Source organism: Maylandia zebra, linkage group LG13 (genome assembly GCF_041146795.1).
Source record: "Maylandia zebra isolate NMK-2024a linkage group LG13, Mzebra_GT3a, whole genome shotgun sequence".
NCBI classification, from domain to species: Eukaryota; Metazoa; Chordata; class Actinopteri; order Cichliformes; family Cichlidae; genus Maylandia; species Maylandia zebra.
Window position 1 is genome coordinate 10,423,970 of NC_135179.1, and position 15,408 is coordinate 10,439,377.

Consider the following 15,408-nt stretch of genomic DNA (forward strand, 5'->3'; position numbering starts at 1 on the left):
ATATAAATAAAACCGACTTAAGCATCATTTAAACTAAACTGCGAAAATTTAAATTGTTTGTGATTTAGCAGTTTAAATATACAGAATTCAAACTTCAAAGCAGTGTTAAACTGATGGCAAAGGCACATCACTTCTTATTGCAAACTAAACTGATGAGCGCAGAAGCTTTACTCAGCTTCCCTGAGATAAATGTTGTGTTTTTAAAAATAAGTAGAATAACACAAGGTAAGGTTTTAAAGAAACAATGTATTTACAGGAAATACCATACCATACAGTACAATACAATAAACTTTAATACTTATTCATATTTCCTGAGTATCAAAAATTTATTTAAAACTACTAAACAATTTACATTATCTAAAAGTTACATTACAATATATTTACATACATTTCATTTAAAATAAAATAAAAGCCTTTATTTTGGGTTTTTTGGCATCGTCTTCTCACAATCAGGATATATTTTTTGTTCGATTGTGTCAGTTTTCTTTGAGTGTTTCACTCAGTGTTGACTTCCGCATACAGGTTTTGGGAAAAGTACGTGCAGTGAAGCCTTGCATTTTCAGGTCGAGCTTATATAAAAACTTCCACTCTTGTCCGAGGTTTGGACAGTGCTAGTGGAAACACTGCTGGCTCAGAGGTTAGCTGCTTTAAAAATAAAAAAAAAAATCTGAATAAAATTCCACAAAGCTTCCATCACAGTCGCCTGATGTTCTTCTTGCTGCGAGCGCTCCCCGGTGACGTCTTAGAGAAGTTGGCTCGGGGAGTCACGGTTCTGCAGGGGGTCGAGCCGTGGAAAGACTCCTGACAGCGAGTGCAGAAGGTGAAGAGACAACTAAGGCGAGTGCACGTAGCTTTCTGAACCTCATTCAGATGTGTCGCTGGTGAGCCGCAGCGTTTGCAGGCACGAAGAGACTCGTGTTGCTTCAGAGTGCTGGCAGCCTGGAGATAGAAAGAATGAAACATGGAGGTTTGTTAAAAACAAGGCTATACGGAACATTTATGCATTTCCTACAGTGAAAACATCATTTGGAAAATTAATCTTGGCCATGAGGTTGTTTTTCAGTTCTGTTGCATCAGAGTGAATTGTTGAAAACGATGCTCACCTGGATGTACTCGTTGAAGCGTGAGCATCGGGAGGTGGGTGTGCTGCCTCTCTGAGAGGAAGCAGCCCGTCTGGTGGTCATGCAGCTGGGGGTGGACGAGGAGGATGATGAAGATGGAGTCTTTGAGGAAGCCGTGGTCTGCATGCAGGACAGCACCATCCTGGAGACGGCCACATCTCTTGTCAAACCAATACCCCTCTGTCTCAGAGAGTTTCTTGACTCCTAAAAATGAATTAATCAAATGATTAGAACATTTGCAGCTTTAGCAGTATACTGTTATTCATATTGTTGCAAGAAAAAACAAAATAAAGACTCAAAACTAAATATTCTTATTCAGGTTGCCTTATAGAAAGAATGACATGAATTGTGAATGCGTCATCCTTTCTTATAGCTCTAACAACCACCCGTTGCATGTTTTCCTTACATGTGCAACTGTTCTTTTAAATAACTTGTAAGAAGACCTGTACGGTAAGTTGTGGTCTTTCTTACTATGTAACTACTTGATAAGAATCACAAAAGCATTGTCTGAATCAGTGTCATGTTGTGCGAGTTTCCTCACCCTGAGTTCCTGCTCAGCTCGCTGACACCGCCTCAGAGCTGCTGCATCTTCACAGATGATTTTCCTCCAAGTCCTGCTCACTTTCTTACAACTGTGAAGTTGAAAAAGGAAATGTAACATGCGATTAATAAGAGCACAAAATTAACAGTTACAAAGATTCAAAAATTAATTCTGATATCACCTAAATTCAAATTTCCTTACTGCCAAATACATTTATCCAGATAGGACAAAGTGAAGGTTTGTAGCTTACCTAATGAGGTCCAAGTCTTCCAGAAAGGCCAGGATCTTTGTCAGGATACATCTCATGTTTCTGGCCAGCAGAGACTGAAAGATATCGCTGTACTCCAAGCCCATCTGACGTCCAATCACCCGATCCAAAAGAAAATTCTCTGCAACTTTTGTGACAATGCTCCAGTCGTACCTAACACACATAGAAAGACAACATTTTATAGCTGCCCAAGCGTAAACCAATCTAGATGAACACCCAGTCAAACAAGATGTCAAAATCTTACCTCTTATTCTTCTCATAGCTCTTAGCAAGTTCTTCACACACAACCCGCTGGAAGTTCAGTATAGGCAGGTGGCTGTCGCTGTGATGGCCGGATGGGGTGGACGACGAGTATGCCGCAGTTCTCCTCTGGGGACGAACCACAGGAGTGCAGACTGCCTCCAGTTGAATAGGGGTGCTCCTTACTTGACATTTGGAAGGAGAATTATGTGGCATTCCTTGATTTGTAGCAGTAGACGACACTACTGTGGACTTTCCCAGGATGTGGACATCCTCTTCGTTCTCATGGTGATATTCAATCTGACTGTTTTGCAGAGAGAGATAACCACTATCCTCAAACTCCAGAGTCCTGTCATGCGCCATGCCAGTGCTGTTTTCCTTGTCGTGGATTGCACTGGTGTTGTTTTTGGAAGAGAACAACACCGTGGTCACCTTTACAGGGGAACACTGAGGTTTGATGGGGATGGGCTCTTTTACTGGGGAAGCTTTGGCCTCCACGGCAGAGGCTCTTGGAGATTCGCACGCGGCAAACTTCATGATGATTCCGTTAGAATGAGACATTCACTTTGCAGATTTCTAAGTACAGGAGAGAAATAACAAGATTGTGTTAGGTTAGGTTTTACGGAGTGTACGGGACTGAACGCAACACAGCTTCCCAAATGCAAGCTAACCAGGCCACATTAAACATCAAATGTAAGCTATGAGTGGCTAGACAGGGAATAAAGCTATAATATAAACACTGTTGTTTAAAAGGGGAAATAAGGTTGGAAACTTTTCAATAGTTAGTTTTCCAAAGTCTTGATTTTGGCGCGATGCAAATTTGGCGGAAATGTAGCGATGACGTGAAGCTACTCGGTTTTCGCCCATTTATGCTGTCTTTGGTCAAACGTATGTCAAATAACATGAACTGGACATTAATGAGAGTGATGGGCGTTAAATAAAATCCTGTTATAATACCGAGCTACATTTGCGTGGTCTTAGATGATAATATGGTAAGTAGTTTGCAACTAAGAAGCGACTTATGACAAACTCCTCATACCGCGAACAGAATAACATTCCGCTAAAGAGAACTCTTAAAAGTTTAGAAAAGGTACGTAACTCCTCTTACCTTACTGTTGTTATATCGTTATCCACAGAAGAGTCCTAGTAGCTGGTCAAGTATCTTCTCGACTGTCGCCCGCTCTTCCCAGATTAAATACTCCTCAACTGAAAATCCGCCAGTTGCAGCCACTCTTTTGAAATCGGTGCGCAAATGGCGCAAACCAATCACAGTACAAGGGGAGGTTGTCTCTTTAAAACGTCAACAAATGAAAGCTGGCTTCAGTTTCGGTGACGTCACCGCGCAGTGAACGTGTTCCCACTGCAAAACTGTCGTGAAAAAAACATGGCCTTTCTGAGCGCCATTCAGCGTTTGAAGCTAATGTAAACAGATATATCTCACGCACTTAAACGTAAGAAGTTTCTAAACGTTAGCCGATTTGAAAATCGTGGCATCCTCCGGAACTTAGCATATTTTGCAGACCGCAAATATGCAAAAAACAAAATAATATTTCCAAATCCTATATTTTGAATATGGCACTTCATAGGCGAAATAAGCCTTTTAACCTCCTAGGACCTGGCGTCCACATATGTGGACATCACATTTTGGGTTATTTAGACCAAAATACTCAATTTTGCTCTACGAGGGCCTGATATCCACTTACGAGGACATTATACTGCTACAGTTTTATCAAAGTTTTAAACGAATATCCTCGTATGTGGCGCTTATTTTTCTTAAAAACAAAAATAAGGTTTAAAAAAAATCTGGTACTTATTTGTTTTTACATTCATCGGGCCCCAATGTGACCAAATATCAAAGAGAAATTAAAAATGCATGCCGTGAAAGAGTTTGGGTCTTAGAGGAGGTTAAAGTCTTTTTTTAAAGTTGGTATGTTCGGAATCTTTAATGCAGCTTGAAATTAGAGTTACTATTGAATAATTCTGTGTTGTTAACACTAGAAAAAATAAAATTATGCATGCACTAATTAGGATATTTTGGGTGAAAATCGATACTACTGTTTAAATGGAATTTATTATTAAAAATCTTTAGCACACAACCTTTAACCAATTAGGCATACGATAAACATCAGCCATTGCTTGGTAAATACTGGTAAATTCAATTACCAATTAATTATTTGCAGGGTTTCTGAAAAGTTTGAAAGGCCCACGGATGTTTAATCAGTGTACCTGATTAATATTTATGACTGTAACTAACACTCCCGTTTCAGGATGCTTCAAACATTTAAACATTTAAACAACAATTTTCATCACTGGGTTTTATTGAGCCTGTTCTTACATGGAAAACATGAATAAGAGACTCTTTCCTGCCATGATTCCCACTGCTTGACAAACAAAAGCTCTACAATGCAGATAATGTACAGGATGGTTAAGTTCACACCCTGCCTGGAATGTGTTAAGTAGCTCTTTCACTGAAACCAGTGGGGGAAGCTGGGGGATGTAATGTAGGTTTATTTCCAGACACTGTCTCAGCTTTTTTCTCTAACACTTTTCTGTTATTTAAGTCATAAAAAACATAATCAGGATCTCTGTATAATTTAATATTTACAGGACAGTGAAATGGGAATTGTTGATCAACTGGGAGAAAACATGAGAGAGGGTCACTGAAGATGTATGTGACGGCTCATTTTGCATACTGGAGTCCACCCTGATAAGTTTAGTCTCTTGATCCTGTTGTCAAACTCTAATTTACAAGTTTAGTCGTTCTGGTTGAAAGCTGTCCCAGATACATTTCAAAGCAGCTTAAAGTCAATAAAATGCTCAGGTGACCAAATCGTTTTTGTAAAAGCCACAAAGGCCATTCTTTGCTATTTAGCTTACAGTTTCTGCAAGCTAAAGGTGTATATGCAATAATGTTATTTAACAGTCTGTTGTATACGACTTTAAACTTTAACAGTTTAAAGTGGGGAAACTGTGTGCTATTTTTCCTGGTGTCTATTTTGAGCGCTGAACAATCTACTGTGGGCCAGAGCAAGCAGTAAAGTATGCAAAGTATGTACCAAGCAAAATTATGTGTTTGTATTGATGTGTTGATGCTGATATTAGAGAGTTTTGTTCATGCATGTGTGCCAATGAATTATTGTTTCCAGATTTAAGACAGAACACAGTGAAATACCTGCACCCCAGACCACATATGGTCCCTGCTCATCCTCTTGATTGCCAATTACTTCCAGTATAATATGGGTTTCAGCGATATATTCAAGTGGCCTGTTAATTAATCCTAATGATTCACACCATGCCCAAGCAGTGGGGGGTCTACAATTCACATGCAATATCATTGACTCCAAATGCCATGAGAGGCCACTCGAAACCCCCCACCCCACAGTTAATTAAAAACAAAGCAGCCTTGTTAATTAGTAGCAGCAAGATTGTGCAAGACTGATTAGTATAATTATATATGGAAGGATATGTTTATCTTGGGGGTCAGGGATTTATTAACATTACACATTTGCACATCCAATAGGCTAAATTCATTCAAATGTATTTCTAAAATATAATTTATGACAGTATATCTGATATTTGTCTTTTCCTTGTCTGTTCAAGTAGCATTTACAGTGTGGATTTTGTTGACAAGTTCATCAAGGATGGGAAGCTTACTGAATTTAGTATTCATTTATATCATTAGCTCAAAGAAGAAGGTGTGCTCATATCTAAGGTTAGTTTCAATAAGTTTGGTCAAAGAATAACATGGGGGTCATTCCATCTTAAATTCTTTTTTTAGAAGTCTAGGGAGATTGGAAAGAAACAAATTGGACTTCTATAAGTTATATGAAGACGGTTCACCTCTCATCTGAGAGGCTTCTTCAGTTGTGACAGTTTCTGAAGGGTAAATAGTTATATCCTTCAGAAATGGGTAATAAACATGTTGAATGACATGAAATTCTTAGTCACAAATATGAAGAAAATGCCATTTTTATTCAACTTTCATGCCGGTTTGAGAATATATGATAAATTATACCATAAAAAACAAAAACATCAGTATGTAGTCTAATTTCAATTAGACTATCTCTTCCAAGTTAACAAATTGGTAGTCAGAAATTAGAAGTAAATATGAAATTACAGTCAAACTGAAGCTGGAAGCCTCCGTTCTTCGTACCTCGCTAAGTAAGTTAGCTGGATTTGATTGTTGACGATTTCGCGTGATCTTGGATCGTTCGGTTCTCCGAAGCTCATCCGGGACTTGCTGTCATAGCAACAGATCCGTAAGCGTAAACCTGCTCGGGAGCAGGCTTACTTTATGTAAACAAGATTAGATCACGGCCACTCAGGTATGTCCGAAAGCAACAGCGATATTTTACCACTGTTTTACCATAAATAAATATTATCAATGTAACTAAAGTTAATGCAGTACTTGATCCTTTTATTGATTCCATACAGATACATACAGGTCATTTCCTAAAAAAAAGGGAAATGTACTATTAATCATTCTATTTCATGTATTTGATTATTTCCGATGTAATTCATATTGTAGAGTAGTAATAGTAAATTACTTCGTGTAATCAAGATGAGAGACCACGGCTATAAAAGCGAAGGTGGATTTGGGAAGTCTGTCGCAGCCATGTCCTGTCCGTATACGCGAGCCACCCATTGCGGAAGGTGCAAGATTGATAAGGAGAGTTTTCAGAACTCAGCGTATATTGCGGGATAGACAGGATCCTTTAGCTCAGCGCGACAGTGTGCTCATAGAGAGATATCGATTTTCCCGTGAGGGTATTATTTACTTAACCAACTTGTTGACGAGGGGGTGCAGGACCACCACCTGTCTTTTTTTGCTCTGCCCTTTTCTTGGTTGCTGTTATAAACAAACAAACAGATTATTTCAGGGTCTCTTTCTTAGAGAATAAAAGCAATATAAGTGATAAATATTACCATTCTGTAGGATATTCTTATATTTCACTTTTACTTGTTCCCATGTTCTAGTGGGTCCTGTTGTGGCTCTAATGTGAAAGAGGATATAATGTAATATAATATAATATGATATAATGTAATATAATATAATAAATTTACCCTACCGCCTACTGGTGTTGGCCAGAGGGGCCGATGGCGCGATATGGCAGCCTGGCTTCTGTCAGACTGCCCAAGGGCAGCTGTGGCTACAACTGTAGCTTGCCTCCACCAGTGTGTGAATGTGAGAGTGAATGAATAGTGGTATTGTAAAGCGCTTTGGGTGCCTTGAAAAGCGCTATATAAATCCAATCCATTATTATTATTATTATTAAATTACTTACGAGTTTAATTTGTCAGCAACTTTCTGCCAGCCCTCTCTCCTTGCTTTTGCAGCCTTTGCAGTGTTCCCTTGCGTTTTAATTAAACTCTGAAACTCCTGAAATCCCTCAATCAAGAGTTCTTGCTCTGCTGCCGAAAAATACCGAGCGCGCTCCTTCGACATTTTCGCCGACCAATCAAAGGGTTGCCGATCAATGTTTCTACTATCGATGCGTAGCCCCTGTTAAGCCACCCAGTGATCTCACATTACTTCATCCAGCTATACTAATCGTCAACAACAGGTGTGTTCGGAGAACCGGAATAGCGATGATTTGATCTTGGATGTAGTAAGCGAGGTACGAAGAACGGACCCATGTGTGGTAACCCATTCTTTAGTTTCTCATTGTGGCCAGGTGCAGTACACAGCACCATCCAGGAGGTGGCAGCAGTGAACTGTAAAGCTGTTTCCCAACCGCAAGAAATGTGAAAAAAAGAAGAAAAGGTTCAATATGTCTGCGCCCTTTAGCAAGGTGGTAACGACGCAAGCTGTTTGTAAATGATGTTAATTGGACGTTTCTAGACAATGTTTAAAGAATTAATGACTGGAGCCTGTTCCGATATAGACACCGCTAACTGGAAAAATCGAGTAAAGCATTCGGCAGCTTGACATTTGATTTCATGATCACGTTGAGCTAGCAGGGAACCTTCAGTGAGTTGTTTACCTCCTCAGATATTCATATCATGTTTTTGTAGATTAGTTCAGGCTTAATAGTAAAAACCCCGCCCATCAGCCATGTTTTGTCAAAGATTTTTTAAATCCAAAAGAATAATCTGTTGTTGGTTGTAGTATTCCGCATTATAGCTGCTCACCACTGACTTGAACCTGTTACAAATTTTAAAAAAAAGTAAAATTATCACTACCGTGTTATATTTACGCCGAGTTGAAGAATTTTTCTTCACTATATAGGCTGTATCGTAACCCTTGTGTTGTCCTCGGGTCAAAAATGGTCCCTAGTATCTGGGAGTAATTTATTTGTGTTAAAACATAAATAAATACCAACTTTTGTATTTTTGAATGAGATTTGGCTAAATGGACTAGAGACCGGCAAAAATCAAGTCTGTTTACTACGCAGTGAATATTTCAGCCACATCTACATGTAAAATGGCTTACAGAAGACTTGTAAACCTTCTGCCCAGAGTAAAAGAGTCTGCCTATAACCTATGGATACCTCACTTTCAAAAACCACCATATGTCTTAAACCAAAGTGTTGAAAATAGAGCTAAAAGAACTCTTTACACCAGCACACCACTGATGGTGAAGTTGCTGTCAGTGGATGAGATTTTTGCCAGGAAGTCTCTGCAGGAGCACCTGAGGAAGACTGAGGCACAGTACAGCGAATGTTTACAAGCCATCAGTGGTAATTTGGGAGAGGAGCAGTGCAGTGAGGATGAACTGAAGGCCAAGAGGACCAAAGTGTCCCTTCTGGCTCCTCTTATCCAGACCATCAGAGAGCTGGACACCAAGCAAAAAGAGATTGCAGAGACTGAGACGCTTCTGAAAGGTTTGTGGAGAAAGATCTCTAATTAATAAGCCACAGTTGGCTCTCACTTTGTGAGAGTAGAATCACTCTCAGATTATGGTAAAAATTGTATTTGTGTCTGTTTTTCCTCAAAGATGAAGACCCATCTTTGCGGGAACTGGCAGAGGTGGAGAGAGCAGGCTGTTTGGAAGATATTCAAACTCTTAGACAAAAGGTAGAAACTTGATTTTTTCACTTTGTGATATCAAGGTCTCAACCGAGCTGTTGGTAAATCTTATTGAGCGCGCTGACAGCGTTTCTCTTTGCATTTTCAGTGTTGTTATACTTGTCGCACAGCTGACACATTATCACATTTCTCTTGTTAATCAACATGCATCATCAAATCAGATTCTGGATCTATTGATTCCAGAGGAGGAGACTGATCTGAGTGACCTCGTCCTGGAGGTCACCGCTGGCGTTGGTGGTCAAGAAGCCATGCTGTTCACTGCTGAGGTCAGGAAGTACATATGTGTATTAGTTATTTTAAATTGAATATTGCTATTGCAGCAGGCCAAAAACGGGATGCTCACAGACACAATTGCCATCTGCAATAAAGAATAAAGAAAGAATAAAAAAAATAAAGAATTAAGCGAAAGGTTTTTTTTCTGTATTTACATGCCAACTTCCTCTCCCCTTAAGGTGTTTGACATGTACCAGGGCTTTGCTCATCACCACAGCTGGTCCTTTGACATCCTGGAGCACACAACCAGTGAGCTAGGTCAGTCGACACATACATTTCTATTACAAAATCTTCCACAAATGTATTTTTGCCATCATATCATTGTTACACCTTTTAAGAAAACTATCATTACAGTTGTTTTTTTTTTAAAAAATAGATTCCCTTAATTTATTTATTGGATTTCCAAATGAAGGAAAGAAATTAAAATAGATCTGTTCAGTTAAAGACACAAGCTCAGCATCATATATATGAAATCATGTAGTTTACAGAAGCCAAATTTCGAATTACTATATTTAGTCATAGCAAAGTAATAATCCTAAAAGACAAAAGAAAGCACAAACAAAAATAATGCCATGCACTAAGAAAACTTCACAGAAAACAGAAATGCTTGTTTAACAAATTTGAGAGAAGAATCAAATTGGTCTCAGTCACGTGGTTACTCTTACGCTTTTACGGATTTTCTCGTTTAGTATCTGTCAGAATCAGAGTGAACTCAATTTTATGTGTCCTTTCCACATGGAAAAGACAGTGTTTGGCAATTTTTCAGCTAGTGACTGAAATTTAGGTTATGAGGTGATGTCTAATTAAAAAAAAGAAGAAAAAGTAGATTCGTAAAATATGTGTTTACAAAAAACAGCAAAGGCCTGAAGCTTTGATTTGGTAAAATTGTAATAACTTATATCAAGCACAAGAGGGAGCCCTTGTGTCACAGAAATGCCGAATGTTTGGCAGCATGGATTCAAATAGTGCCAGTAAACAGTGGGCAAAGGTTCATTTTTAAACTTGTAATCTAAAAACATGCACCAAAACAAATACTTTATTCATGGTCACATTAAAAGACTCAATTCATACCTAATTTTTTCCATCTGTTTTTGTATTAGAGTAGTGACATTTTAGCGGTTGTTATAATAAAACAACATCAGGGAAATCAGCTTTTTTATGCTACAGTGCTTAACAAATTCCTTAGACCACCTATTGTAAAAAAACAAAAACAAAACAAAACCCCAAAAATAAGAATACACAAATATTAAATTTATTTATGTTAATCTATGTTAATTATTTGCCAAATAAAAAACTGAATTCACATTTTTTTCACTGCTCACATATGAACAGGTGGACTACGTCACGCCTCAGCTAGTATCAGCGGCCCTCAGAGCTACAAAAGGATGAAGTTTGAGGCAGGAGTTCATCGCGTTCAGAGGGTTCCCAAGACTGAAAAACAGGGCCGGATGCACACCAGCACCATGACTGTGGCTGTGCTGCCCCAGCCCACTGAGGTACAGCTGCACACGATAGATGGATGTATCCAAATAACAAGGATGCTGTTAAAACAGCTCAGTTTGCTTAAATGAATCCTCAATAAACTTACAAAGTTTCCAGAGTGTTTTGTTCTGTTTAGCTGCTGCTTATCTAAATATATGTAGTATGTGTAATTTGTAGTGTTTGTGTGTGTTCTTGTCAGATCTCTTTCACAATAAACCCAAAGGATCTCAGGATAGACACTAAGAGGGCGAGTGGAGCTGGAGGTCAACATGTCAACACCACAGACAGCGCTGTCAGGATAGTTCATCTTCCTACAGGTAAAAACTGTACAAACTGAATGCAATACATGGCAAACAAGTTTCGGGCATCTTTTATTCTTTCCACTAATGGGGAAAATGGACTGTTTTTCATAGATTATTAATGAAAGGAGATGACAGTGCTGTTTAAAGTGGTTGAAAAGAGCTAGGTTAATTGGTGATTGTAAGCTGACTGTAGGTGTGATAGTGAGCGTGAATGGTTGTTTGTGCATATGTATTAGCACTGCAACAGACTGGCAACCTATCCAGGCTGTACCCTGTATCTTATCCAGTAGATAGCCTCCAGATCCCCCACGACCCTGAATTAGATAAGGGGAAGAAAATGTAAGGATGGATAAATGCAGTAAAGTAGATCTTTATTGTGTGTTTGTTGGGCAGGTGTGGTCGCGGAATGCCAGCAGGAGCGATCCCAACTGAAGAACAGGGAGAAAGCCATGAAGTCCCTGAGAGCAAAACTGTACAGCATGAAGCTGGAAGAGGAGACCAGCAAACGCTACAACCAGCGGAAAATACAGGTGGGACACAGTGAGATACAAAGGACAGTTAAAGGTAAACCACAGGTGGAAACCATAAAATACAACATAAAATACAGATGTGATGCTTTGTCTCTAAAACTCTGACATGATGTTGAATTTGACTGGTGTGAAAATATAATGAAAACACAGGTAAGATATTAGTGGTTTTGTTGCTAGAAGTAACAAACATTGCTAAATTCAGTGCTTCTCCTCTTCCTTGTCCTCCAGATCGGCACTAAAGGACGATCAGAGAAGATTCGGACCTACAACTTTTCCCAAGATCGCATAACAGACCACCGGATCAGCTTGACTCTGCACGATTTAAAAAGCTTCCTGCTGGGAGAGGATCTTCTGGATGAAATGAACTCTTCACTTAAGGAGTTTTCCAACCAGGAGATTCTCATGGAACTGCTGGGAGAAAACAGTCAGGACAGCTCATGACTTTGTCTCTTACAGAATGTGCATTTATTTCAAATAGTAATGTAATGCTGGTCATTCCTAGACTGTAAAAACTGTGTGGGGAAGAAGAAGATGATGCATTGAAAGTGGGCACAAATCTCAGCAGTGCCTGATACGAGATGCGTATCTGAAGGTGATAAGCAGCGTCACAACAAACAAAAAAAAGTGGTAAATAAAATGTATGAGCTGCACAGTGATCACAAAGTTGTATGTTTTGGTAACTCGTGAGTTGAAGAAAGAGAAATTCAAAAATTTGATTCTAACACGTTTCATGCAACAGAAATGAAAATGAACACAGCAGATTCTTCATCTGTTTTCATTATAATAGCAGATGGATTCTCCAGTGATTGTCTCATGCTGGGCAGCCTTCAAAAAATGCTGCCAGATGTGTAACAAGTATTAACTGGACAGGACAAGGCAGGAATCTGCTGCCAGGAAAGTCTGAGCTTTTCTGCAGGGGGTGTGTTGAGATGGAGGGCAAAGTGGCCCTAGCCTCTCCTGATCTATTACCCAACCCCAATAAGCCAAATCACCGAATCACACATGTGAAGCTACCCACTCACTGTGGTGACTCACTGTGACCAAGGGAGGAGCTGAAAAAAACTTTAGGTGATTTTTTTTTATGTTAAATGTTCATACTGCTTAAGCAGGATTATAAATTTTCTCTGCTTCCTTACTACCCAAGAGGTCATCACAGCAGATGGATCTATATATTTGATTTGGCACAGATGTGACACCAGATGCCTTTCTACAACCCTCCTGTTTATTCAGGGTTATAACCTCTGGTCTCAAACTAGGGATGTTTTTAGGCAAACATGTTAACCACTAGACTATGGAAACACTTCAGTAAAAACTTTAAAAACTTGTTCCACCAAAATGGAAAACAGTTATTCAGTACAACATGCTATTTAATCTCTTGCACAGTGCTATTAATCATATACTGTCATCTATATTGGAGCATGGGGGTGGGAAAAAAAAAGTCTGAAAATCAAGCCCAGTGATTTACAGTGCTTAATAAATTTATCAGACCATCTGTCCTAAAACCAAGGAAACACGAATATTTTAGAAATCTTTTAAAAACTTGTTTAAAAGTTATATTTTTATTTATTATTTAAATAGCAAACTGAATTCACGTTTGTATACCTCAATTTGAGGTCACTCACTGGTTACAAATGAATCAAGCATAACTAATTTTTCTGCTCAGGAATGCAAGTGGATTACTTTAATTTGGCATCTTAATAAAAAAATAACATGCTTTACTGTTTTACAAAAAAACAGAAAAAATAGTAGATTCGTGGACCAGAACAATAATTAGATTTTAGCATTAAAAATACAATTTTGATTAAAGAGCTTGCACATACTGGTGAATTAACCATTACAGAAGCACATAAAATAATTTTGGTAACTACCAATACTGGTAATTTAAGGCAGCTGTGGCATAAACTTTAGATTGAATGGTAGTATAATACATTTGTTAAGAACTGTACCGGTATATACCATTCTTGTTGAACTGAATCTGATCAGATATTCTGAATTTAAATTTCCAGTGGACCCCCTTAGCAACCTAATTTTATTTATTTATTTTTAAGTCTTTGAGTCACCCTGTTTCTTGTGGGATCTTGCTCTAATTCAACCAAAATGACCTAATTACTGTTCTCTCTCTGTCTCTCTTTGTTTTTAAGATATGGGGTATTGTGCTTTATTTTTATATGGATGGAAAATACATTAAAAGAACCACCCTAAACCACATTTGCACTTTCTGTATTAAATAGTGTAAACTCTACTTTGTTTATTTAGAAGATACACTGCTCAAAAAGAAAATACAGGGAACACAAAAATAAGACATCCCAGATCTGAATGAATGAAATATTCTTATTAAATACTTTGTTTTTTACATAGATGAATGTACTGAAAATAACATTACACAAAAATTATTAATAGAAATCAAATTTAGCAACCATGAAGATCTGGATTTGGAGTCACACTCAAAATTAAAGTGGAAAAACACACTACAGGCTGATTGAGCGAGACAAGATGTTCCAGATGTGCTCAATTGGATTTCAGGTCTGGGGAATCTTGCAGGAACTGCTGATAAACTCCAGCAATATGAGGTCTAGCATTGTCTTGCATTAGGAGGAATCCAGGGCCAACCGCATCAGCATATGGTCTCACAAGGGGTCTGAGGATCTCATCTCGGTACCTAATGGCAGTCAGGCTACCTCTGGCAAGCACATGTGGCTGTGCAGCCCCGAAAGAAATGCCACCCCACACCATTACTGACCCACTGCCAAACCGGTCATGCTGGAGGATGTTGCAGGCAGCAGTCTCCACGGCATCTCCAGACTCTGTCACGTCTGTCACATGTGCTCAGTGTCAACCTGCTTTCATCTGTGAAGAGCACAGGGCACCAGTGGCGAAGTTGCCAATCTTGGTGTTATCTGGCAAATGCCAAACGTCCTGCACGATGTTGGGCTGTAAGCACAACCCCCACCTGTAGATGTCGGGCTCTCGTGCCACCCTCATGGAGTCTGTTTCTGACCGTTTGAGCAGACACATGCACATTTATGGCCTGCTGGAGGTCATTTTGCAGGGCTCTGGCAGTGCTCCTCCTGTTCCTCCTTGCACAAAGGCGGAGGTAGCGGTCCTGCTGCTTGGTTGTTGCCCTCCTATGGCCTCCTCCACGTCTCCTGATGTACTGACCTGTCTCCCCCATGCTCTGGACACTACGCTGACAGACACAAAAAAAATCTTCTTGCCACAACTTGCATTGATGTGCCATCCTGGATGAGCTGCACTACATGAGCAAATTGTGTGGGTTGTAGACTCCGTCTCATGCTACCACTAGAGTGAAATTTTCTCCATCAACTCCCCACGCTGCCACCTACAGAAGTTCTCTGATGACTCTGCCATAGTCGGCCTCATCACAGGTGAGGACAACTCAGAGTACAGACAGTGGACTCTGGACTTTGTTGACTGGTGTCAGCAGAACCACCTGTTGATCAACGCTGGGAAAACCAAGGAGTTGGTGGTGGACTTCCGGAGACGCAGACCCACCACACTGACACCGGTGAACATCCAGGGAGTGGACATTGAGATAGTGGACTCTTATAGGTACCTGGGTGTTCACCTGAATAATAAACTGGACTGGAGCCACAACACTGAT

General features: G+C 39.5%; 2 protein-coding genes across 4 annotated transcripts; one reads left to right on the forward strand and one right to left on the reverse strand.

Moving 5' to 3' along the window:
* Positions 1 to 262: 262 nt before the first annotated feature.
* On the reverse strand, positions 263 to 3,452 carry fbxo5 (F-box protein 5). Its single transcript, XM_004570027.6, has 6 exons — positions 3,279 to 3,452; positions 2,175 to 2,746; positions 1,913 to 2,083; positions 1,663 to 1,753; positions 1,104 to 1,325; positions 263 to 939 (listed from the first exon to the last, which is right to left on the reverse strand). Exons 2-6 carry the CDS (start codon positions 2,729 to 2,731, stop codon positions 694 to 696), a joined length of 1,287 nt encoding a protein of 428 aa, XP_004570084.1. The 5' UTR covers positions 2,732 to 2,746; positions 3,279 to 3,452; the 3' UTR covers positions 263 to 693.
* A 3,857-nt stretch (positions 3,453 to 7,309) lies between these two features.
* On the forward strand, positions 7,310 to 14,013 carry mtrf1l (mitochondrial translational release factor 1-like). Of its 3 annotated transcripts, XM_076891499.1 has the most exons (9): positions 7,310 to 8,141; positions 8,764 to 8,994; positions 9,108 to 9,187; positions 9,361 to 9,465; positions 9,652 to 9,730; positions 10,805 to 10,968; positions 11,154 to 11,271; positions 11,650 to 11,786; positions 12,015 to 14,013. In XM_076891499.1, coding segments are annotated over exons 1-9 (1,128 nt in total). In that variant the 5' UTR covers positions 7,310 to 8,140; the 3' UTR covers positions 12,228 to 14,013. The 3 variants fall into 3 exon arrangements, with proteins under 3 accessions (XP_076747614.1, XP_004570085.2, XP_012779811.1); XM_004570028.3 differs by having other exon boundaries at positions 7,310 to 8,994; XM_012924357.5 differs by lacking the exon at positions 7,310 to 8,141 and having other exon boundaries at positions 8,957 to 8,994; positions 9,383 to 9,465.
* The last annotated feature ends 1,395 nt before the right edge of the window (positions 14,014 to 15,408 follow it).

Bases quoted from the DNA above. Each gene is read 5' to 3' on its own strand.
- fbxo5 (XM_004570027.6), bottom strand. From the start codon at position 2,731: ATGTCTCATTCTAACGGAATCATCATGAAGTTTGCCGCGTGCGAATCT. The intron at 1,754-1,912 runs GTAAGCTACAAA...TCAACTTCACAG, and splicing joins GAAGACTTGGACCTCATTAG to TTGTAAGAAAGTGAGCAGGA. The intron at 1,326-1,662 runs GTGAGGAAACTC...ATTCATTTTTAG, and splicing joins GAGCTGAGCAGGAACTCAGG to GAGTCAAGAAACTCTCTGAG.
- mtrf1l (XM_004570028.3), top strand. From the start codon at position 8,595: ATGGCTTACAGAAGACTTGTAAACCTTCTGCCCAGAGTAAAAGAGTCT. The intron at 8,995-9,107 runs GTTTGTGGAGAA...TTTTCCTCAAAG, and splicing joins GACTGAGACGCTTCTGAAAG to ATGAAGACCCATCTTTGCGG. The intron at 11,272-11,649 runs GTAAAAACTGTA...TTTGTTGGGCAG, and splicing joins GATAGTTCATCTTCCTACAG to GTGTGGTCGCGGAATGCCAG.